The following is a 25,817-nucleotide window of genomic DNA, read 5'->3' as shown; positions in this document are numbered from 1 at the left end:
GCCACTGGCACTCTCATCAATTGGGAAAAAAATTGCAGAAATAAGTTTTAAAAAAATGCAATTCTAAAATTGGCATCCCTTGCAGTTAGTTCTCCAAACTTGAAACACAGACTCAAGCAACCAGAAGATTCACTTAACTGCATCTACTAATCCCCATAGGTGGCGGATGCAGGGGAGGTTTTACTGAATTCAGATACATCATGTGGACAGATATCACAGTGCACACTGTATGTTACAGTCAATCTGTAAGATTTTCCTTGGCTTTGAATACGAGGAGATTGATGAAATGTTCAACAAGATGCAAGATTATCCCTTTTGAGGCTTGGCTAACTTCCAAGGGGGAAAAGGAGACAAACTTTGGAAAGAATGTAACTGCAGAGCAAACAGAAAAGGTTTGTGGACTTACTTTACTGAGCAATAAACTGAGGGTGTCCAAGAGAGCCACCTTCACATTCCAGCTGAACCGGTCACCCAGGATACGGATCAGAGGTCCGGTGATGTTCACCACTGATGGCTTCAGTGCTTCTGCAGAAGTGAGCTTGATGACAAGGCCAAGGGCTTTGGCAGCTTCCTCCTTCTGCTCAGGGCTTCCTGTCAATACGCCCTCCCGCAAAATGGGCAGAATCGATGTAACACCCTGCAATTATACGTGACGTTAAATCTAGTCACCAAATATCAACAAAATTTAGTCAACTATTTTGAGTATCCACTATCCCTACTTTATTTTGAGCAGATTCTTAAATTTTTTTTTAATTCAAAATGCTCCCTTGCATGCCAGTTAATTTCTCGAAATTAAACCAGCTCCACATTCCATCTTGCCAACACAACACACCTGCTCCACAATCAAGAAGAAAACGGCTGCTTTCCAAGTGTCACAAAGTCAATGCCAAGCAAGCCTTTCACATTGCTTTCAAGTTACAAAAGCACCAAAATTCTTCCTTGCCGCAATCCCACACACAGGTGTGCAAGGTACACCAACAATGGTACAAGTTAACTTACCACCATCTAAAATGAGACGAATATAAAAGGGTATAAAAATAAATATTCGCAGCTACATTTAGTGCAAAAAAAGTCAAGTTTTCACATTGATGCAGCATTGCATAATTTCCGAAATTTTCTCCTGTTTTGGCAGACTCGGCCTTTACTTCTGCACAGCTTTCAGAGCCGTTAAAATACAAACACACACTATTATTTAGCGAGTTTGCCACTGCACAGTTAATGAATTCTGACCACGAGTGTTTCTTACTTTCTTGGGAATGCAGAACCCCAGTAAATGCTCCCCTTTGGCCTCTGCAGCTGCTGCACGGATGTCTCTGTGTAGGTCATCCACCAGTGATAATTGGCTTCCAGCATCCAACTTCTAATACAGGGAGGAAGAAAAAAATACAAGTACCAAGCTTGCTAACAGAGCCTCGCATTCAATTCAATATCCTAACTAAATCGGAGCTTCATTACAACTTCAAATTATTCTGTGGTTACCCTATGCCTGAACCTATCTCCCTGGCCCAGTGGCCCCAGATCGATCATCTTTGAGCAGATAAACAGGACCTCATACAATAAAGCGGAGAAACCCCTCAGTTCTGGAAAATGGCAAAGCCAAATCACCTGCCTTGTTATTTTTCCATGCTGTCAGAGATTTTAAATTGTTCTGAATGTCTTTGTTCATTCTAAAACATTTTAAAGACAAATTTTAAAAATCCAAGAAGTTTACAAACACAAAATTAAGCAAACCTCAAACACAGCAGCGGAACATACCTAAATAAATGGCTGCAACTAACAGTGATTAAAGTTATACATCCACACTTAATTGTGTAAGCATAGAAGAAGTCCTCGAACTCCACTTCCCGCATTTTTGTTTGGGATTTTCGGCTTTTCCCAGCAAACTGGGTCACTGCACTGAAGGCAGATGATTAATTCTTCTTGGTCAAGATTATTCATTGCAAAGATTCAGTGCAATTTAAGTGACATAGCACTGAGCAGGGCATTCTTGCTTCCAATTATACACAGATAGTAAAGTACCTTGGTTATTGCATTTAGAGCATCCCAACTCTCATTTAAGACAATCTCATCTGAATCGTTGAGCAACCGGATCAAGCCAGACATCAGGTTCTTGACATGACCAAAGTAGTCAGCCTTGGTCTTCGAGCAGTAAATATTGATGATAGTTGCTGCAGCTTTGCGCATCCCAACATCGGAATTCCTTGTTGCCTCCAGGAGGTCCTCCAGAATAACTCTTTGACCGACCTCGTCTCCCACAGATAAAATTACCGTCTGACAGTTGGCCAGCTCCTGCAGAAAAGGGCAATATCGCAATTGGGCATTTCTTAAAAAAACAAGGACACACTGAAGTTGAAGGATGACAGTGTCCAATGGACAGCAATCATTCAGTATCCATATGAAAAGTAACACCAGCATGCCAGGATAATACAGGTTGGAGATATGGATCTGCTATTGAAATCAGAAGCTCATTTAATATATTTAGGATTTCTGACTGACATTAAAAACTGCACAGGAAATTAAAAAATAACCTTTGTCCAAGGAAATACAGGAGTGCGTGTTCCATTAAAGGCAGCTTATATAATTACTCTATGAAGGAAGACAAAGCTTGCGTGGGTGTTCATTTGTAAAACCTTTCCTGCAGATTCTCACCTCTTGCTCTTCATCAGTTCCCATCTTGTTCTTCAGTGCAGTCATGACAGCAGGTAGGATCACATTGAGGTGGCGTGTCAATGCATCACCTGCCACTGAAGACAGGAATGCTAGCACTTGTGTGTTCACTGGTGGTGTTATAAGCTAGAGAATGAAGAAAAGAGAGGGACTGAATGAAGAACAGGCAGCACCATTTTTAAATCTCAAAATTCCAAACAAAATTGCTAGCGGTTGGGAATAACACACAGCTATGAAATTATATATCCAGATTTCCTCTGGTTGGGATAAAGACTAGAATTACTCCAAAAGGAATGCATCCTGATGAAAGATAACTGATCTAAAAACCTCACTCTGTTTTCCCCTTCATAAACACCGACCAACCTGCTGACATCCCCCCTTCATAAATGTTGTCCACCTGCTGAGTTCCCCCCTTCATAAACGCTGTCCAACCTGCTGAGTTCCCCCCTTCATAAACGCTGTCCAACCTGCTGAGTTCCCCCTTCATAAATGCTGTCAAACCTGCTGAGTTCCCCCCTTCATAAACATTGTCCACCTGCTGAGTTCCCCCTTCATAAACGCTGTCCAACGTGCTGAGTTCCCCCTTCGTAAACGCTGTCAGACATGCTGAATTCCCCCCTTCATAAATGCTGTCCGAGGTGCTGAGTTTCCCCCTTCATAAACGTTGTCCAACCTGCTGAATTCCCCTCTTCATAAACACTGTCCACCTGCTGAGTTCCCCCCTTCATAAACGCTATCCAACCTGCTGAGTTCCCGCCTTCATAAACACTGTCCAACCTGCTGAGTTCCCCCTTCATAAATGCTGTCCAACATGCTGAGTTTCCCCCTTAATAAACTGTCCACCTGCTGAGTTCCCCTTCATTAACACTGTCCAACGTGCTGTTTCCCCCTTCAAAAACGCTGTCCAACGTGCTGAGTTCCCCTTTCATAAACGCTGTCCGACATGCTAAGTTCCCCCCTTCATAAACGCTGTCCGACGTGCTGAGTTCCCCCCTTCATAAACGTTGTCCAACCTGCTGAATTCCCCCTCCTTCATAAACACTGTCCACCTGCTGAGTTCCCCACTTCAAAAACACTGTCCAACGTGCTGAGTTCCTCCCTTCATAAAAGCTGTTCAATGTGCTGAGTTTTGCCAGTAACTCCTTTTTTTGTATCAATACTCAGAGGACACATTTCATCTGGTTTTAAATTTATATTTAAATTTAGACATACAGGTTCACAAGCCCATGCCACCCAATTATACCCAATTACAGAAGAGAACTAGGTTGTTGCTTGGATTCGAGAACATGAGCTATTGGGGGAAGTTAGACAAACTTGGGATTTCTATTTAAGTTTAACAGGCCATTTTGGCCCATGAGCCCGTGCCTCCAATCACACCCCATTGACCTACAACCCCGGTACATTTTGAATGGTGGGAGGAAAGCAGAGCCCCTGGGGAAAACCACGAAGACACAGGGAGAACGTACTCTTGACAGACAGCGCGGGATACGTACCCTGGTCCCGATCGTTGGCGCTGCAATGGTGTTGTGCTGACCGCATAGACCCCTCATTCTCTGCGGCAACATTCTCCATTCTTTGCCAATTTAATTTAAAATAATGGAAATTTTTTTGCTCAACTAATTTCAATACTATTCACCACTAAACAATTGAGACTAACGAGAAAGCAGAAATTGCTGGGAATGTTTGGATGGTATTGCTGCCATTTATTGAAATTGTAGCAGTGGGAAGAAAGAAGGCTTTCCTATTATCGTGCAATTCAGGCCATTGGGACCGACCATACCAGTTCCTATCAGTTCCATTCCCACCTGTTCCCCACCCCCACACACACGCACCTTTATCTGAGGATAAGAAGTTTCCCACCACACGTTTAACAGTTTTTTGCCCATCTTGAGGCTTCCTCTCTCCAGCTAGTTGGGATGTAATAGGATAGAGAGCTACCATCCTAGTGTCTCCATCTTTTCCAATAGTGCTACAGTACCAACTGTATTCTGCTTGTTCTTGATGTCCCCAGACAAAATGATTAACCACATCTTGAATCAATGGCAGGGCTTCCACTCAAAGTCCATTTACACCAGCCATTCTCAACCCTTTTGTTTGGCTATGCCCCTGAGGACTCCGCTCAAAGTTTATGGGCCCCCTTCCCCCGTGAAGCAGTCAAGTTTAGTTGGTTTCTTCCGTACCTCTTTCCTACTGACTGCACAAAAATCATTAAAATTTTTTTATGATTTCAGTGCATGGCCCTTCTTAAATGGGCCGTGACATCTGCTGAGAGTGACTGATTACACAAGTGCCCAAAGACACGATGGATGATGATTAAATGGACAAAGACATCCAACATCAGCTCCTGATGAAAGACAACACTCTGACAAACAGAAACAACAAAGCACTTTCTTTCCTGGTAATTTCTGATTAACAACAGTGCACAATGTTAGAAACACTGACACATATTTTGCTGTATGGATAAATTTACTTCACTGCAGAAGTTGCATTTGATGTACCTTCGGCACAAGATAGGGAAGGACAACTCGACTCTTCACTCCCATCACTTGCTTCAATCCATCCAGAGCAAACTCTGCCATTTCAGCACCATTCTGGATTGAGAAAAAATCAGTGACATTAATTCATTCCCATCCCAATCAAACAAAGGCACAACTTTGCTTTTGAATGTATTTTGGAAATAAAAATGTCTCAAAATGAATTACAGGAGGCTTTTCGATATTCAGCACCCAACCAGATTGGGAAATATCAGAACAGGAAAGAGAACATCTAAGAAGAGTTTAACGAAAGGGTAGACTTATTTTGGGAAGAAATTCCAAAATTAGACAAAAGGATAAAGACACCTGGACCAGGCCTCCCCAATTTTTTCCCCAAATTTAAATTTAAACATACAGCACAGTAAAAGGCCCATGAGCCTGAGCTGGCCAATTACACCCGATTAACCTACACCCCTGGGAAAAACCCATGCAAACACGGGGAGAACATACAAACTCCTTACAGACAGAGCTGGATTCAAACCCGGGTCCAGATCCCTGGTGCTTAACAGTGCTGTGCTAAACACTAAGCCAGGTATGTTTTTGAATAGTGGAAGGAAACCAGAGCCCCCGGGGAAAACCCACGCAGACATGGTGAGAACATACAAACACCTTACAGACAGCGCAGGATTCAAACCCCAGTCCCGATCGCTGGCGCTGTGACAGCGTTGTGCTAATCGCCTCGCCAACCCTGCCGCCCTTCAACACTTACAAGTTGCTCCAGCAGGAATGGAAGAATGTCATCAAGGGCCTGATACCCAATTGTTGAGTGAAGCTGCTCGAATGTCTTGGAAGCAGCTTCGCGGACTTCTTCAAGGGGGTCACAGAGAGCTTTCTGCACTGTGGGAACAAGAGACTCGGAGAAGACAAGCACCTGGTAGGAGAGGAGAGAAATAATCAGAATCTCAATCTGTAGTCAATGAATAGCAAGTGAAGTACAGAGGTCTGCAAAAAGCACAAAATGCTGGAGGAACTCAGCAGATCTCGGTCCTCTGGCATTTTTGTGCTTTTCAATGAAAAATAAAGTCAAAGAACATGGAACATTACAGCACAGTCCCTTTGGCCCTCGATGTTATGCCAACCTACGTATTCCAACCAAGATTTAAAAAACCCATCCTACCGTGTAACCCTCTTCCATCCACGTGTCTGTCTAAGAGTTTCTTAAATGCCCTCAATGTTTCAGTCTCCACCACCGTCCCTGACAAGGCATTCGAGGCACCCACAACTCTGTAAAAAAATCATACCTCTGACATCTCCCTTAAATTTCCCTCCTGTAACTTTTTACAGATGACCTCTGGTACTTGCTATTCCTGCCCTGAGGAAAAAAGTGCTGGCTGACCACATTATCCATGCCTCTCATAATCTTGTAGACCTCTATTAAGGCTCCTCTCATCCTTCTTCACTCCAAAAAGTCCCAGCTCTGCTCACCTTGCTCATAAAACTGGTTTTCCAATTCAGGCAACATCCTGGTAAATCTGCTCTGCACCCTTTCCATAACTTCCACGTCCTTACTGTAATGAGGTGACCGGAACTGAACACAATATTCTAAGTGTGGTCTCACCCGAGATTTGTAGAGTTGCAGCATGACCCCATTAACTCTTGAATTGAATCCCTCTATTAATGAAGCCCAACATCCCATAGGCCTCACTATACTATCAACCCACGCAACAATCTTGAGGGATGTATGGATTTGGATCACGACCCTCTGTTCCTCCACACTGGTAAGTATCCAAGCATTAACCTTGTACTCAGCCTTCTGGTTTGACCTTCTAAAATGCCTCACCTCACACTTATCCAGATTGAACTCCATCTGCCACTTTTCTGCCCAACTCTGCACCCTGTCTGTATCCTCTTGTAATCTACAACAACCTTCAGCTTTATTCACAACTCCTCCAACCTTGGTATCACCTGCAAACTTATTTGCCCATCCTTCCGCTTCTTCAGCTAGGTAATTTATGAAAATTACAAAGAGCAGGGATTCCAGAACAGATCCCTGCGGAACTCCACTAGTCATTGACCTCCGGGCTGAATGCTTTCTGTCCACTACTACTGTTTTCTACAAGTAAGCTAATTTTTAATCCACATGTCTCATGATTTTCAGAAGGAGTCTCTCATGGGAAACCTAGTCAAATGCATTATTAAAATCCATATAGACCTGTCGATCAGAGCTGTCACAGACTTTACTAAAACAATGTGGATTAGCTTGTCCCCACTAAATCGTTCAGTCTTTTCTTCAATCAGATGCTCTGAATGAAGAATGAAATCCGTAACCTGCTGAGAGCCAGATCACAGACATTTAAGTCTGGAGATCCAGATCACCACAGAAGGAGCAGGAATGACCTTCGGAAAGCCATCTCTAGATAAAATGGAGTTTCCAGATGAAAGTGGAAATAATGAAGCTGTGGCAGGGTCTAAATGACATAATCTGCTAGAAAACCAAATCCAGTGCAGTAGCAAACAGCCTAGTTTTTCTCCCAGATGAACTATGCCCAATTTGAATACAAGAACAAGGAAGAAACACCATGTCCCCTGATGTTCCTGTCTATATCCAAGGATAACATGCAGGCTGCCTTCAGAATGAATCTGAAGAAAGCATCCAGTCTGGATGGAGTATCCAGCCAAGTATTAAAAATCTGCTAACCAACTTGTTAACGTAATTACAGTTATCTTCAACATCTTACTCCGGTAGGGGGCAGTACCCAGCTGTTTCAAACAGGTGCATATCGTACCAGTGCCTAAGAAGAGTGTGGTAACCTGCCTAAATGACGAAGTGTTTTGAAAGGTGGGTGTTGAAGCAGATCTGTAGCAACATGGATCCATTCCAGTTCGCCTATTATAGCAACAGGTCTATGGCGGATACAATCTCACTGGCTCCACACAACATTCCAGAGCATCTGGACAGCAAAGATGCAGACATCAGGATGCTCTTTATCGACTACAGTGTGGCATTTAACACCATCGACCCCTCAAAATTGATCAGCAAACTCCAAGACCTGGGACTCAACACCCCACTGTGTAATTGGATCCTGGATTTCCTCACCTCCAGACCACAATCACTGAGGATTGGTAAGAACATCTCCACAATCCCCATCAGTACCGGAGAACCACAGAGCTGCGTTCTTATCCCCATGCTCGACTCACTTTACATCTACAACTTTGCGACTCTGTTTGACAACAACACCATCTACAAGTTCACTGACAATACCATGGTAGTGGGTTGTATAACAAGGAATAATAAGTATGCAGGAGGGAGATGAAAACTTGGCTGAATGGTGCAGCAACAACAACCTTGCATTCAATGTTATCAAAACCAAGGAGCTGATTATTGACTTCAGGAAGAAAAAACCAGTGATCATTAGGGGATGAGAGGTAGAGAGGGCGAGAAATCTTAAGTTCTTGGGAGTCACTATCTTGGAGGATCTTTCCTGGACCCAAAACACCAATGGCATTGTGAAGAAAGCACGTCAGCATCTCTACTTCCTCATGAGTTTGCAGAGGTTTGGCATTACATTGGAAACTCTGGCAAAATTTCTACAGATGTGTGGTGGAAAGTGTGCTGACTGGCTGCATCACAGTCTGATATGGGGACACCAACGCCCCGGAGCGAAAAGTGCTACAAAAGGTGGTGGACACAGCCCAGGTAGTGGACGCAGCCCAGGACGTCACAGGCAAATTCTCCCCACCATTGAGAACATCCACAGTGAAGGATGCCATCAGAGAGCAGCAGCAATCATCAAGGATCCACACCACCCAGCACCTGCTCTGTTCTCGCTGCTGCCATCAGGAAAGAGGTCTTGGTGCCACAAGACTCGCACCACCAGTTTCAGGAACAGCTGTTACCCCTCCACCATTAGACTCCTCAATGACAAACTCATTATTTTTGTATTTTATTGATTTCTTCTCCCTCTGTATTTCAGTTAGTTTACATTTCTTTATTTTTTTACATGTGTACATTGATTACATTTTTTCACCGTCAATAGTGGTAATTCTGCCTGGCCCGCTGGATAAAGAATCTCAGGGTTGTATGCGATGTCATGTAAGTACTGAAAATAAATCTGAAATTTGAACTATTGCTCTACCCTCATCAACTTCTTTTGTTACCTCTTTAAAAAATTCAATTAGGCTTGTGAGGCATGGTCTTTCCTTCACAAAGCCACACTGACTATCCTTGAGTAGACTGTACTTCTCCAAATGCTCACAGATCCTATCCTTAAGAATCCTCTCCAATAGTTTGCAGCCCACTAACGCAAGACTATAATTCCCAGGATTCTCCCTATTACCTTTTTTAAATAAGGGGACTATAATTTGCTTTTCTCCAATCCTCCGACACCTCCCATGTGGCCAAGGAGGGCTCAAAGATCACAGCGAACACCCTAGTTTTCTCTTTCTTCTCTTCCCACAGCAACCTGGGGTACATCACGTAAAGCACTGGGGACTTATCAATCTTAAGTTTGATCTAACACTTCCTCTTCCTTTATCCCAACATTATTCCAACCTCACCTTGATCAGCTCTTTTCTCTGGACCTCCTCAGCCTCCAGGCACATGTTGCTTTCTTTATCCTTAAGCTTTATCCCCACCTTTAGTCTCATCATCAAAGACCTTGGATTACCCAGCAAAATCATTAGAAATAACACAAGGATAATGATTTTGTTTGGAGGGACAAGGCCTGCATTCAAGAAGACGAAAATACTACCAACAGGGAAATCGGAAAGGGAAGTATGCTAGGAGTACTGCTGAGAGAACAAGAAGCAGTGCACACAAATAAAACTTGAAGAGCAGGTCCAGGAACTCCTCACACAAGTTGCTGGAAAGCCTGAGGGAAGCATAAAAGAGAAGCTTAAGATGTTAGTTTGCAGATGAGAGGAGAAACCAAGGTTATCCTTACATTTCAATGTGCAGGATGTGGGATTTTTAAGTTTTCAGCTAGATCAGCTGGACTGTTCTGAGAATATAAGTTTTAAAATGTTGACTGGATAAGAGAAGCTTACTGCATTCCTATCTTCCTTGTTATCAGCTGAAGTTGACCACGTCATTACTTCTTTGGTAAGGGAGGTAACCATTGGGAAAGGACATGACTGCGATTAACGAATCCCAAAAGAATTCTGAGAAATGTCTATTCAAATGTCCGGGAAACCTAGGGGTCTGACTGTATAACTATAATAACTTGTAAGCCACGAGGCAGACTCTCTTGAGGTGAGACTAGCTGCTCATGGCAGTGGTTCTTGCTGTAACAGAGTTCTCATGCTTTGCAAAGTGATAAAAAAATTTGTTTTGGCAGCTGTATTGTTTCTTTTCAAGCAACCCAAGGTCCACTTTAACAGTTCAACTAGTTACCCACCTCATAAATTCAAACCTGCACCTGCATAACGAGAGAGAAGAGGCTATTCCAAGGTAGAGAGTAGTGCGAGGGAGTACAGTGCACAAATTTGTTAGAGAAACTCAGCAGGTCACCTAGCATCCAGAGGAAGTAAAGAGTAACCAATATTTCTGCTCTGGGCCCTTATGGATGCTGTGACACCTGCTGAGTTTCTCCAACAAGTTTGTGGCCTGCACTGGACCCCGGTATTTGCAGACTTTCTTGTTTAACTCCAGTGAGAGGGAATAATAGTGGAATCAGTCGTAGAAATGTTTCTGAAACGTGGAGTTCAATACTTCATAGCTACTCTTCGAAGGGGATAAATCACTGAAAAGGGAGGGAGCTTTGATCTTTAATGTGGACAGACCGCAGTAACTAGTGTGGGGGATGGTAAGTGTCGGTAGTGGCCCTTCGAAATTTAACACTACACTTTTCATCTGAGATTGAATATCCAACCACAGTAACACAGGAGCACAGAGCTCAGGTATTACAAAATGCCAAACATCAGCAAGGCAATGTCGCTGCAAGTTTAAAGTAACTTTACACTTGTCCCATACAGGGAATTTATCAACGTTAATGTTTTTAAGAAGATCCTCTTCCTTAACCCCAACATCATCCAGCACATCCTGTTCTATTCCACCCTCACAACATCTGTTGTCACAACATCTCATCACTTGTCAGGAAGGTGCACTTTCTGAGGAGACTGAAGCAGGCAAGGCTACCGGACACCATCCTGTTAACCTTCCACAGAAGCTCTATTGAGAGCATCCTGGCTGGCTGCCTCACGGTGGTGCATTTGGTGCAGAGAAATGGATCGGAGGTCAATCCACAGGAGCATAAGAGGGGCAGAGAGGATCATTGGGGTCTCCCTGCACCCCTCCCCACCCCCTTACGATGTGACTGAAAAGGGCACGCAAAATCAGTGAGCTCCTCTACCATCCCACATGTAGCATTTTACAACTACTCCTATTGCGAAAAAGATACAGGAGTATCAGAGCCAGGCATCTCCAGGCTGAGAAACAGCATCTTCCCGCGGGCAGTGAGGAGCTTGAACGACCAAAGGAACTGCTCACACGAATCATCTGAGACTCTACTATTCACAAAGCAGTATTTATTTATATACATGAGCAGCAAGACCCCTGGTCTCTGGCACCTATGGGGATTGGTGAATGCCAGATAAGTATATTTTCTGGTTGCTTGAGACTTACTTTTACAATGCCTAAATAATATACCTGCATTTAGTATAAACATTTTAAAAGACAAAAATACTACACTGTACTTACACTGAACTTCACGTGCATGAATATATAAACATTAACGGATTTTACTTTATTTTCAGTCACATTCTTTGAAAACATTTATATCTGCAGGTTCCCCCCTCGCTCTCCCCCTCCCCCTCCACAGAGCCACCCAAAAGACACACAGTAACATTATAGACATTTAATCCCCATCCTCCCACCCCCCCCCACCCCCACCCAAGTTTACAGATGAAGCCTCTCACTGGGGTGACTCTTACTAGGAAGGGATAAGGAGACACTTTAAGAGAGACGCCCCAACAGCGAGCGACATCAACCAGCTCTTCATCCTGGGCGACCCCACTGCTGTTTTACACAACTTTATTCAAACCGCTGCTACGAGCAAAGCCCGACCAAGGCGCTGCATTGGCTGAATATTCACCAAAGGTTTATTTGTTAATTCAGAGAACATTTAGTTTTACTCTTTTGTTCTTACTTATTTTAATTTTAAAAAAATATATTTTCCTTGATTTTTTTTTCTGGTTGCTTGAATTCCAGATTCCAGGGGCTTTACTACATATTTGTCCTGTATATGTATTGTGCGTGTTATGTCTGGTAGTGTGTCTGCATATTTGGCACCGAGGATTGGCTAATGCTATTTCATCAGATTGAACTTGGGCATGCAGATGAGGATAAACTTGAAGATGCTCCTCAAATTGACCTCTTTGACCAAGGTTTCAGTCAATTGTCGCAAAACATTTGAATGACAGTTCTCCCTTCCCCACAAACTGGTGGAAGCGGAGTCTGTATGTTTTTAAGGCAGAAGAAGATGAATATTGATGAAGCAAGGTTTCCGGGGGTAGATGAGAATACAATTAGTTACGATGAGGGGCAGAGCAAACTCAGGAGGACAAACGACTGCATTTTCTGCTGATTCAATATATTATGCATCTCAGCTTAATACTTTTATTCAACAATACTGTTAAGATCCTTGGAATGTTTTTCTATATTGATGTTCCCACAGAAAATCATCTTTATTGTGATTGAGTGGATTAGCAGTTGTAAGACGCATTGAGGTGAATGGAAGGTGAAAGTTTGCGGATTGCTGGGAATTTGAAAGTGCAGCTGTTCAGTGATTTGGCAGCAACCTTTTCCCCAAAGCTGCAAATGGAAGAGGGGACCTTGGGCAAGGAGGGCAGATAGTGGACACGGGGAAACAATGAAAGATGGTATTTTGCGTCACTAACAGAATACGAGTTGCAACGCTGTGGGCCACAATGCTGCGAGTGATGGTGAGATTTAGGAGAAGGACAAGCCAAGCTGACGGGAGAAGCTGGAGATCGATCCTTTGGATCCAAAAGCCTCCGTAAAGTTTGATATGTGGCTACACTGTTTGAAGGCCTACCTGAGGCACCACAAAAATCACTGCCGATGGTGATCGGTACGCCCTGCTCTTCACACCGAGCGTACCAATTAATTTGCGACTGCACTGGATACGAAGAGGCAATGGCCCTACTCCGACAGCAGTATGGAGCCCCGAGGAAAATTATGCATGCTCGCTTCCAGCTTGGCTCCCGACACCAGGGTCCAGCTCCAGGGATCAACTTACTTGTCAAGTGACCAACCTTTTAAGCTCCTTCTATAAATGGTGCAGCAGCTGAGTTACAGATGATGGTGACAGATTGGGCCAGCGGCTCCCTCCAAACTGTGCAGAAGGGTGAACCTGAACATTATTTTATCATCTCAATAGTAAATTTCAATCTATCCATCATCACATCATATACCCGATGGCTATCTGAGGGACGCTGAGGGATTCTCGTTCTAAACAAGTCATCAGGTTGCGGATTCTTTGATTCATCCAGAATCCAAATACACCCGGTATTTGCACGTGGACACACAATCATCCACAAGGTCTTGATGAAGTCAATGACACCCAATTATTGAGAGAACAAATATGCCTATGACCATGTTTGATGTACTAAGTGCCAAAATTAAATCTGGTCTGGTACCAGGGAACACCACCTTCCACTACACATGATTAGCTCAGTAGTGGAGAATAAAGTGCATCAATTCCTTTGAGTCCACTTAAGAAGTGACCTATCCTAGAAGCACAACATCTCCTCACTTGTTGTCAGGAAGGTGCAACACCACTCCACTTGCTGAGAAGACAGAGGTGGTCAAGGAAGGAGAAGGCAGAGCAGGTTGAAATTGAGGTTCAAATAGAAGACAAGAATTTGCTCATTGCAAAAATATGAGGGTGATGTCATCATCTTTGCTCCATCTCCTGCTAAAATCTATTGAAGTACAATTAAAATTTACATTTTTAAGTTTAAACTTAGACATACAGTACAGTAACAGGCCCTTCCGGCCCATGAGCCTGTGTCACCCAACAACCCCTGTACGTTCTGAATGGTGGGGGGGAAACCCACGCAGACACAGGGAAAATTAACAAACTCCTTTCAGACAGCGGTGAATCCGAACCCGGGTTGCTGGCACTGTAACAGTGCCGCCCAAGGTTTACAAGGTTTATATTTTGAGTCAACAGTTATGCTCCCATTTGCTGACATACAAAGCCCCCCTCCCCACAACTCCCTGAAGCCTCTGGATACCTACTGTGCCCTCCTTTCACAGCAGGGACCTTGGATAGAATTGGGAAAACGTACGACACAAAAATCAACCTGTCATGAGATACTCACTGCATCTTTGCTGGTGGATTTCATGATCTCACTGAGACCAATACAAACACCCTGCCTCTCGTCACTCTTCTCTGATTTTAACCCTGCTTCCAAGATTGGAATAATTTCCGGCAAAATCTTCTCCCCAAGCTTTCGCACGAGGTCACCCAACGTCCTCGCAGCAATCTGCAGGCAGAAGATCGATCACATGTCAATGCAAAACTTTGCAAACTTCACAGCTCGATTAAAAAAAACCTTCAAACAGAAGGCGAGTTGAGATTTAAGATTTATTGTCAGAGTTCGTCCATCAGAATCAGAATTTATTGTCATGAACAAGTCATGAAATTCAGTGTCTTGTGGCAGCATCACAATGGAAACATGAGATCACATACAAACCTGAGATTCCAGGTAGAATTACTCCATATTGGTAGTTCAAAAAAAAAACTACAAATAAAGAACTGTAAACAGATAACGAATGTAAACAAACTGACTGTGCAATACAGAGAGAATAGAAAAATCAATAAAGGGCACAAGAGTCGCTGATTGAGTTGGTTGTTGAGGAGTAGAGGAGACAACCCCACATCAACTGTAAAGCTCAAAGGACAACCGATCTGTTTAGTTTGTCACATACTGTTGGAATCATTTGACTTTTTTTTGAGACATACAGCACGGTAACAGGCCCTTCTGGCCCACGAGCCTGTCACCCAATTTACACCAATTAACCTACAATCTCAGTAAATATTGTATGGTGGGAGGAAACCGGAGCACCCGGATGATCTCGATTTTGTTATTTTTCAGAGGTTTACTCATCAAACCAGCTTTCAACTAGCATGACATTTGAAAAGCAAAATTAATGACCCAAGATCAACTTTGAAGCACCCACTGGTGGGAATTAAATTGGCATCGAGACATTTAGTCCTCATGTGGCTGGAGAGGTCAAATTTAAGGATTCATCTGCCTGTTAGAAAAGGCAAAGAGCAGCAAACAGCAACACGTACCATTCCCCTTTGAATGCTTGACTAATTACCAAATGGTGCCTTTTAAATCACAAAGCCCATATTCAAAAGGGATTCCGTAAAGGCTCAGAGGATGGGTCACACAATGAGTTGATTTAAATATTTGATACATCAGCTATTTCACTACTTTTGCATTTTGTGTGTAAACTGGAGCAAATCTTGTATGGGAGATGGCATAATTTATTCAAACTACTACCTTAGCAAACAGATTCAACCTCCTCATGGGGAAATGTTGGAGTAGATATTGGTCGCAGTTGGTAGTGATCCATTCGTGATTTATGCAGATTTGCTTGTTGGTCAGTATTGCATCACATGAATACAATTTTCAGACCATAAAGGACAGGAGCAGAATCAGGCCATTCAACCCATTGAGCCTGCTCCACTATTTGATCATTGCTGACGTATTTTTCCATTCAACCCCATTCTCCTGCCTTTTCCTACGTTGCCTCACTGTAACACACGTTGAAAGTGTTTTTATTTTTAATCAAGAGTTCCCTTGTCAAAACACAAACATGATGTAAACTGGAGACTCCAATGAGTAATAAAGAAGCCTCCTGCGGCCATTCGTTTACCACTCTTGGAATTTTGCTCATTTCCTCAAATTGTTGAGACAGACCGCTCCCTTTTGAGGATTTACAACTTATTCATCTTGTGTAATTCTTGTCTCTCAGGTAAAGCAAGCACATGGAAGCTTCGGAAAGGGGACATGAGACATAACCAGGATATTGTCTGGATCAGTTGGTATGAACTACAAGGAAAGGTTGGAGAAACTGGTTTTTGGAGCATTGAGGCTGAGAGGCTTTGATCAGGCAGTCAGTCAATCTTTACCCCCCTCAAATACGAGATGACAGACATTTAAGATAAGAGGTGCAAAATTTAAAGAAGTGCAGAGTACTTTTTATATTTAAATATATATTTTTATTTCTTATATACACACAAACACACAATGGTAGGCGTCTGGAACAGGCTGCCAGGGGATGGAAGCAGATGCAATAGAAACACTTGAGATGCTTTTAGATAGACATGAATATGCAGCCATGAAGAGATATGGATCATGTGAAGGCAGAAGAGATTTAGTTTAATGCTGGCATTGTGATTAGCAAGCATTGTGGGTCGAAGGGCCTGTTCATTCAACATGACTTGTGATGTAATCTTAAGCATTTACAATCTGTACGGACGAGAGACGAAGAAGAAGCTGGGAGTGTTGTCAAATTTGCTGAAGGTGCAATGATACAACAGGACAATGAGGAAGAAACAGGTCAAGCAGTTGGACCAAACATTTGATGGAGAGAGTCCAGCAAACCGGTTTCTGAGTTTATTTACTTTGGCAAGCAGCATCAAAAAGCAGAACACTGAGAAGAGAGAAACTATAAAAATGCTGTTGTAGAGTGAAGACAGATACAAAATATTTAAAACCACAGAACATTTTACAGTACAGAAACAGGCCCCTTCTAGCCTGTGCCGAACCATTTTCTTTTGCCTAGCCCCACTGACCTGCACCCTGTCCATTGCCCTCCATACCTCTCCCATCCATGTACCTGTCCAAATTCTCCTTTAATGTTAAAAATTCAGTCCGCATTCACCACTTCAGCTGGCCGCTCGTTCCACACTCCTGTTCAAATTTCCTGGACTTCCTTACTTCCCAATATTATTTCCAAAAGTTTCATTCCCCAAAAGACCATCAATTTGTCTTTTGTGATTTGTGAAATTACTTTCACTACTCAGGAGAAGCTTGTACCTCTTGTTTTTAATATAATTTGTTCAATTATTTCTTTTTTCAGTCATCCATTAATGGTTAGTAAAATTTTCCCAACATTCTGGCCAACCTTTCATCTTCACAACACTGCCAGACTTTTCTTTCAAGTTCAAACAACACTTAACTCTCTTAATACTACACTGTAGATTTATCTATCCACAGCTGGATCTATAATTGCACAATACAATCTTTCTAAAGTAATGTGCCTTGAAAATGACCACCAAAACATGCAGGATTATTGTAGGGTCAGCGCAGACGATGCTTCCCTGGCTCGGGTACCCTGGAATAGCCGTCACCATCTTAAAATAAGGGTCTGGCCATTCAGAAACTATAAGAAATTTCTTGATCCTGAGAGAGTGAATCATTGAAATAATTTCAGTGGCTGTCTTTGGGCAGCTGTAGAAAGGTCACATTTTAACTACCCTTTGAATCAATTTGCTTGTCAAAGCAGAAGTTTGTGATTCTTCGGTCCAACAGCTATGAGCTTGAACATCCATCTGCACCTTATTTATACGAGCATTAATGAACCTTCAGTTCTCATATGCTTCTGCCCCAGCACAGTATTAGCAATGACTATCACACAGGTTGCACCCTCAACTGTAAGATTGATTTAATGATACCAGAGGCCTATCTTTTTCTTAAATTTAAATAAATTTAGGCATACAGTGTGGTAACATGCCTTTTTGGCCCACATCCAATTACACTCAATTAATCTACAACCCCCGGTACGTTTTGAACAGTGGGAGGAAAAACGTCACGCAGACACAGAGAGAATGTACCAACTCTCAACAGTCAGTGCGGGATTCGAACCCAAGTCCCATTCTCTGGTGCTGTAATGGCATTGCGCTAACCGCTAAGCCAGCCATGCAATGTTTCTCTGCCACACTGAAGCTTCTTTTTGTTCAATGTATTGTTAAACTAATAATCTGCAAGTTTAGTAATTTAATTACATGCTAACAAGGTGCAAAATCTAAATTTAAAAAAAATTGAAACAATATTTAAACAAAAGAGAAAGCTAATGGCTTCAAAGAATAAAATCAACATAAATATAATCTACTTTTACGTTTTGTGCTCTGATTATGGTGGGACCCAATGTTGTTTTACATCACATTGGATCAGTGCACATTGTATTGTGGTTTGACTAGGATACATATGAGGACAGCAGCAAAAGGACTGATTTAATCCCTTTTATTCCCCAATTTTTCATTGTAACAGGAGAGAGCCATTTGGCTCAGAGTCTATGCTGATAAACTCGCCCCCTACCAAGATTTGCTGCCTTTGTGAAGCGACAGGAAACTGCAATATGCTGGGGGAACCAACATATTTATACAAAGTGAACACACATCACAGATTCACCACTGAACCGGCTTCATGAAATAGTAGCTCTTCCAATTGTGTCACTACAGCATTTAAATGTAATTTTTATAAATTTAAATTTAGACATACAGGATGGTAACAGCCCACGAGTCTGTGCCATCCAATTTACTCCCCATTAACCTACAACCCCGGTACATTTTTGAATGGTGGGAGGAAACCGGAGCCCCCGGGTAAAACCCATGCAGACGTGGGGAGAACGTACCAACTCCTTACAGACAGCGTGGGATTTGAACCTCAGTCCCTATAGCTGGTTCTGTAATGGCATGAACCGCTACGTCAACCCTGCTGCCCTTCCACAGGCATTGTTTGAGCTTTGCAAGATTGTGCGATTTAAAGAGCGGCATCTTAAGAGAAAAGCAGAAACGAGATTGTCATCATCAAGACCATCCTTTGGATTTCAACTACACAGTGCGAGATTTCAATGTGATGAAAGGTTGTTCCAACAATTCAACTTATAGCAATCAATATGCAGATGTCACTTGAAACATCTTTAAGTATTTGAACTCACCGTTCTCTTGTCTGCACAGGTACTAGCCAGGAAACCCAGTAAAAGAGTGAAGAGTGTTGGCAATATCTCCCGAAGTGTGCGTGGGGTGTTGGACACAACAATCTTCCAAACATGTAGCGAGGCTTGTCGCACCACCAGCTGTGTGTCTGAGCGGCCCATGTAGAGCCCAGCCAGCACACGATTCCGCCTCTCATGCCCAAGTGCACTAATTATAGCCTGAAAGAACAGATCATCAGGTTATATTCTACCACAAAAAGTTCAAGCTGATAATGATTAATACAAAATTTACACAAAGAAGCAATTCATTTTTCCCAGTTGCCCTTGCCTGTTCACCACCCACTCCTCCCACCACCCCCCCCCCCCCACCCGCCCAATTTGGCTCAGAGTCTATGCTGATTTACAGAATAATCCCATTTCCCACACATTCTCATCAACTCCTAACCATCACACCCTATCAACAGATCATTGTTCTCAGTGTCCCCTTGAATCCACACAAGGCTCTAAAATTCCAGACGGTAACAGGCTCCACATTCTTTTCATTCAGATCGCTCTTTAGATTTATTAGCGACTGTTTTATTTTTGACCCTTATTTTAAAGATTCTCACAAATGGAATTGCCCTTGCTACAGTTATATGGCCAAGCCATTTCATTATTATGAAGATTTGTGTCAGGTCACCTCGAAGGATTCAGTTTTCAAGAGGAATTCCAGTCTGGTCAGTCCGAGTGGGATCCTTTTGAATGGCAGCCTGAGGCCTGGCCCACAAACCCCTAGATAACATGGCAACCTTTGCACAAGGCTGATAAACCAACCCAGACAGATAACCCAACTCAAATCATCAATAAGAGTCCACTGAGCTAATCCACATGACATCAGGAACATTCAAACCAGCATCCTAATAAAGATTTTTAGGAACAAAGCGATACTGGGTTACTGAAAATAGACTCTGCAAAGCCACAATCTTCTTGAAACGGCAAACAGACATGATGGTACAAATAGCCTCTTCCTGCTTCATTTTCTTGTGCCCTTCAGTGAGTACCAAGATCCGTGTCCTTTCATGTGACTGGGTTTGACCAGTGTGCACGACCTAAACTAAAAGATCACGAACATAATAAAACACCACGCAAATCTGTTCATCTCACCTTATTGGACTGTGCCGTGCCAAAATTGTCATCTTCAGATGCAGTCTCTGTTGTCATCTTTCCAGTCACGCCTGACACGTGGAACAGCAGGTCTCCCAGCAATTGGACTGAACTGAACCTGAAATCCAAAGCAAAAAAAAAACACCTCACATTGCTGGTCTGTTCACTTCAAAAGAATTTCACATCCAACCTGTGGAGCACATTAAGCTCAGATGTCACAGGGGGGGGTTAAACAAACTTCAGGAGACTGCATGGTAAAGGCCCTATCCCCTGTACTGCAACAAAACACTGCTAAAGAAAGAGGCAGCTGGAACAACATGATCCAAATTCCCATCAGAAATACTCAAAAGGGTGAAACAGATGGAGATTTGCATGCCAGTGATTCAATTTATTCAGTGATCGAGAAGGTCTGCATTGAACCATGAATTTTGACATTTTTGTCCCATGTTACAAATGAATCATGGAAAAGCAAGAGGTGGATGTGTCAATAACAATTTTGAGCAGAAGTTAGAAAAAGCACTTCAGGCCAATTTTCCAGGTGCTCTTTGAGTCAGATATGAGGAACCTCCTGTTTCACAAATTTAATTGAGTTCTCTGAGGTGGCAAAGGACATTGGATGTTGTGTCTACGTGGACTTTCCAACATTTGACAAGGATCCTTGCGGTAGGTTGAGCGAAAAGAATTTGCCGCATGGAATCCTTGGATGGGAACGTTGGCTTGGTCACAGACAGTAGATGGGTAGTGGGGGGGGGTGCTCTCTGGATAAAAATGTAGATGGTCAAATGAACAAGATTGCAGATATCATGAAAATTTACAAAATATAAATAGGTAGATAGTAAGAAAGATTGTGAAATTTATGGCAGGATAGAAGTTTAAATTTAATTTTAAATTTGAACACACAGCACAGTAACAGGCTATTTCAGCCCACGAGTCTGTACCCCCCAACTTACCTTCAAGTCCCAGCACGTTTCAAATGGTTGAAGAAAACTGGAGCCCTCACAGACACAGGGAGAATGTACAAACTCCTCACAGACAGTGTGGGATTCAAACCCCGACCCTGATCGCTGGGGCTGTAACATCATGGTGCTAAGCGCTACGCCACCTGTGCCCCCCACCCCCCGAACAGATAATTTGATGTAGCTCAGATGAACAGAGAAATGGCAGATGGACCTTCATCTGCAAAGTGTGAGGTTGTGCATTTTGGGAAGACAAATGCAAGGGGCAATTATTCAGTAAATGGCAGGAACCTGAGGAACGCTAATGTACGAGGGGATCTTGGGTTGCAATTCCATAGGTCCCTGAACATGGTGGTAGAGAAGATGCAAGGCACACTAACCTTCATTACTTTGGGCAATGAATAGAAACTTAGTCAGGCCACAGTGTGCAGTTCTGGTCACAATATCAGAAGGATGCTGAAGGCAATGAAAAGTGCCCAGAAGAAATTTACAAGTACCTTGTCTGGACGGGAGTGTATCAGCTGCAAGGAGAGGCTGAAGAAATGTGGATTGTTTTTACCAGAGATTGGGGAGTGACCCAATATAAATCTAATAAGATGACAGGGACATAAAAAGGCTCGCTGGTAGAAAAGTTAAAACACAGGAGATGGTTTCTTTGGCTTGGCTTCGCGGACGAAGATTTATGGAGGGGGTAAATGTCCACGTCAGCTGCAGGCTCGTTTGTGGCTGACAAGTCCGATGCGGGACAGGCAGACACGGTTGCAGCGGTTGCAGGGGAAAAATTGGTTGGTTGGGGTTGGGTGGTTTAACATTATACAGAACACCCATGGTACCTGATTCGCCAGTTATCGTCAAACAAGCCCTGCTCCAGTTGTGGAAGCAGTAGGGTGATGGCGGTCTCTGCGTACATGCTTATAATTCGCTGTCCAGCACGCAGTGCAGTGTCACGAACAAATTCGTTCTCATCCGCCAGAGCCTGCACATAAAAATTGACATGCGTTAATAAACCACTCCATTTGCTATTTGTCTCTTACATTCTGGTCATTTACATTTGGTCACTTCCTGGCATTTGGTTGCATAGTTGCACATAATTTTCAGCACCTAGTTTTCTACTTTTCAGCCATTTTCAAAAATAAATGTTCAATGTGTGTAGAGCTGTCAACAAACAACAGGGTAAGGTACATCTGTGACTTAGTGATCGCGGCAAAGCTACATGATATAGAAGAGGTAAACAGAGTGATAATGAGTCCAGAGCCACACTGCCCCTCGGCCCCATGCTGGGCATCAGGCACCCATCTGCACCAATCTGAATTTCCATCACCAGGGTTTCAAATTCTCATCCAGATACTCATTAAACTGCTGCAAGAGGCTCTGCCTCCATTTCCTCAGGAAACAGATTACCTTCAGGATACAAGGTATGATGGCTCCAACATATGCAGTAAAATTGTCACCAAAAGTGACAGGTAGGTAGATGAACATCATCATGTAACCATCACGGACGTGAGGGGCAATCTCCACTTTACTGGCTGTGGCCACAATATCAGGCATGAGCTTTTCCAGCTTTTCAACTCCAAGTCCAGCCATTACCTCAGCTAAACCTGAAACACAAGAAAAAGGCATTAAAATATTTCATCTTTAACAGTGAGCAGTTGCAACTGATGGAATTTTAAAAAAATCATAAATTGTTAATTCTGGATGGCATGGTTAAGTAGCAGTTAGCACAACGTTACTACAGCGCCAGCACACAGGACCGGGTTACGAATCCTGTGTTGTCTGTAAGGAGTTTGTACATGTCTCCCTGCATCTGCATGGGTTTTCCCCGGGAGCTTTGGTTTCCTTCTGCCCTTCGAAACGGGCTGGGGTTGCAGATTAATTGGGCGGCATGGGTTTGTGGGCTGAAATGGCCTGTTACCATGCTGTATGTCTAAATTTAAATTTAAAACATTTAAAGAGAGGATGGAAGTTTATCAACTGAATGGAAAATGTCAACTGTTCAGAAGGCCATTCTTTGCTGTGTCGTTCCTCACTTGATTGGACCATTGATAAAACGACATAGCTGAAACATTTAAATGGTAAATAGTTCTGTCTTTTGTGTGGTTAGGAACGCTTGCCACAGTTTATTTTATGTGGTTTTCTTGGTTCTGGTATCACACTTTTATTAAGGTAGCTATTGAATCGTCTCAAGTTGTGGAAGGAGATTTCATTGATGTGCCAACAGCAATCGGACATAGAGAAAGTGCACTCAGCTTTGCAATATCATCTCAATTGTTTAGCAGCACCAGTTGAATCTGAATAAACGTTCAGAGTCTGTGAAAATCATGAAGAAATGGGATATTTGGGAGGGGGAATAATTCAACCTTGTCTCATTTACCTCTCAACTTGATTATTTCAATGTTTTCCGAGCCAACCTCCCCCATTTTAGATTTACAAAACTGGCATCAATTTCCATCAAGTTTTTTTTTCCACTCCAAAGTAATCTAGGACATAATAACTACAGCTCTTTCTTATCCATCCCGATGCTTCTGGTCTTAATTTTGGTCCTTTTAGTCAGTCCACAATCATGACCATTGCATACTCTCATGGCCCATGATGAACAATTCTACAAAAACCTTCACCCTTTTCTCAGAATTTACTTTGATTAATCTATGGATATATACTTCAATATTTTAACTGTTTTGCTAAGCAATTTTAGTTGATAATTTAATTTTAATTTAGACATACAGCACAGAAAAAGGGCCTTTCAGCCCATAAGCCCATGCTGCCCAAATTACCTAATCCCTGGCATGATTTGAATGATGGCAAGAAACCAGAGCAAGCTTGCGCAGACGCAGGGAGAGTGTACAAACTCCTTACAGACAGCGTGGGATTCGAACCCTTACGCTGGTGCTACAACAGCCCTGCCCTAACCGCTAGAGTGTTTATGATTAAAATGCTATACAAATCTTCGTATAAAACACTGAACACTATACTGAAGTGAAAAATAAAATGGAACCTTTTCCGTGCCTGTTGACAACAGATGGTTGTTAACGCCTTGGGTAGTCTGGATACCTGACCAGCTGCATCACCATCTGGTATAGGGTCAGCAAATGGTAGTGGACACAGCCCAGGGTATCACATGCAAAACCTTCTTCACATTCGAGAGCAACTACAGGGAGTGCTGGCATCGGAGAGCAGCAGCAATCATCACCACCCAGCACACACTCTGTTCTCGCTGCTGCCATCAGGAAAGAGGTGTAGGTGCCACAAGACTCGCACCACCAGGTTCAGGAACGGCCACTACCCCTCCACCATCAGACTCCTCAACGACAAACTCAATCAGGGACTCACTTAAGGACTCGTGCACTTTAGTGATTTTTCAAATCCTCTCTGTGTTGCAGTTTGTTTACATTCGTTATCTGTTTACAGTTCATTATTTGTTTACGTGTATACGCTGTGTAGAGTTTTTGCACAAGCAATAAGTGGTAATTCTGCAGCACCCACAGGAAAAAGTATGTGATGTCATGTATGCACTCTGACAATAAATCTGAAATAAGTGAAGAAGAATTTGTGCCTTTTTTTTAAAATCAATCAGATCTTAAAGAAAAGGACACTGGCCTGAAACAAACTTTTTGTCCCCAGAGTTGCTGCCTGATCTGCTAATTACCTCCAGCAGATATTATAATTTTTTTTTAAATTAGAGAAACTTTCCCTCTTACTGAAGTTCTAGATCTCACCTTGTGCAGCACCGGATCGATCAACTGAACTCTGCTCTGACGCAAGCATTTCCATAAGCCAAGGCAGCAGGTCATCGAAGCACGACTCACCCATTCCCTTCACCATGGCTCCCAGGGCCTTTGCTGATACTGTACGAACCTGATATTTGACAGAAGGACAAGTCATAGGAAGCAGAAAACTAATTCTTTCACAACTCGGCCTTACTCAATAGCACAGAATTCAGAGACTGAAGGCGCAGGTGCTGTGTAATGGGTTAGAACTCTGGTTCAGTCAGAGTGGTAAATGCCAGGGTCAGACAGGGAGAGCTCCTTCAACTGGTGATTCAGTCACTAAACAGAAAATGGATGACCTCTATCTCTTGTGTAGCCATACACAAGGATACATTTATATCATCAGGTATTTCTCATACTCATTGTCCCATTTACCAATGATTCAGGGCACACTGAGTCTATTCAGTCTGCAGTGCAATATCATCACTTGACTTCCCACCTATGGGGGGGGGGGGGTGGGTAACAAGCTACCAGCATGCCTTTGGGTCATGGGAGGAAACCCACAGGGTCAAGGGGAGAATGTGCAAGCTCCCCACAGAAACCATCCAAAGTCAGGATCAAATTTAAGAGACTGAAGCCAGCAATGTCTAAAAACAGTTATACTTTGGTTCCAAGTGATCACGCCCAAACCGCTGGAGAGAGCAAAGATTCTTGCCTCTGGAACAGGGTCCAACAGGGATAGCTTCAATCCAGGCATCACACTGGGCAAGTACGGTGCAAGATCCTGGAACCATAACAGTAAAAAATCATTAGGCATTTCTGGTTTGATAACAACATTTTCCCTCATTAACCCTGTACATTTAGAATAGAAAACATTAAAACACTCAGCAGTTCA

General features: G+C 42.9%; 1 protein-coding gene and 1 long non-coding RNA gene across 3 annotated transcripts in view; one reads left to right on the top strand and one right to left on the bottom strand.

Annotated features, from left to right (window-relative positions):
* The window catches only part of LOC138761470 (uncharacterized), a 28,790-nt gene extending 23,425 nt beyond the window's left edge, over positions 1-5,365 (top strand). The window contains exon 4 of the long non-coding RNA XR_011356333.1: positions 4,899-5,365. This is a non-coding gene — a long non-coding RNA (uncharacterized lncRNA). The remainder of the gene's footprint in view (positions 1-4,898) is intronic.
* Positions 1-25,817, bottom strand: part of gcn1 (GCN1 activator of EIF2AK4) — a 177,220-nt gene that overhangs the window by 22,116 nt on the left and 129,287 nt on the right. For both annotated transcript variants that reach the window (XR_011356331.1, XM_069933655.1), the window contains exons 39-51: positions 25,638-25,706; positions 24,932-25,070; positions 22,620-22,816; positions 22,052-22,194; positions 20,263-20,380; positions 19,123-19,338; positions 14,487-14,651; positions 5,911-6,072; positions 5,166-5,258; positions 2,650-2,793; positions 2,020-2,289; positions 1,247-1,360; positions 407-637 (exon numbers count right to left, since the gene is read on the bottom strand). Coding sequence is in view for 1 of the 2 variants with exons in the window: in XM_069933655.1 (XP_069789756.1) it covers positions 407-637; positions 1,247-1,360; positions 2,020-2,289; positions 2,650-2,793; positions 5,166-5,258; positions 5,911-6,072; positions 14,487-14,651; positions 19,123-19,338; positions 20,263-20,380; positions 22,052-22,194; positions 22,620-22,816; positions 24,932-25,070; positions 25,638-25,706 (2,061 nt within the window). In the remaining variant the exon portion in view is untranslated. The remainder of the gene's footprint in view (positions 1-406; positions 638-1,246; positions 1,361-2,019; positions 2,290-2,649; positions 2,794-5,165; positions 5,259-5,910; positions 6,073-14,486; positions 14,652-19,122; positions 19,339-20,262; positions 20,381-22,051; positions 22,195-22,619; positions 22,817-24,931; positions 25,071-25,637; positions 25,707-25,817) is intronic.

The sequence above is a fragment of the Narcine bancroftii genome, chromosome 4, assembly GCF_036971445.1.
Source record: "Narcine bancroftii isolate sNarBan1 chromosome 4, sNarBan1.hap1, whole genome shotgun sequence".
NCBI lineage: Eukaryota > Metazoa > Chordata > Chondrichthyes > Torpediniformes > Narcinidae > Narcine > Narcine bancroftii.
This window is presented reverse-complemented; position numbering and strand designations above follow the sequence as displayed.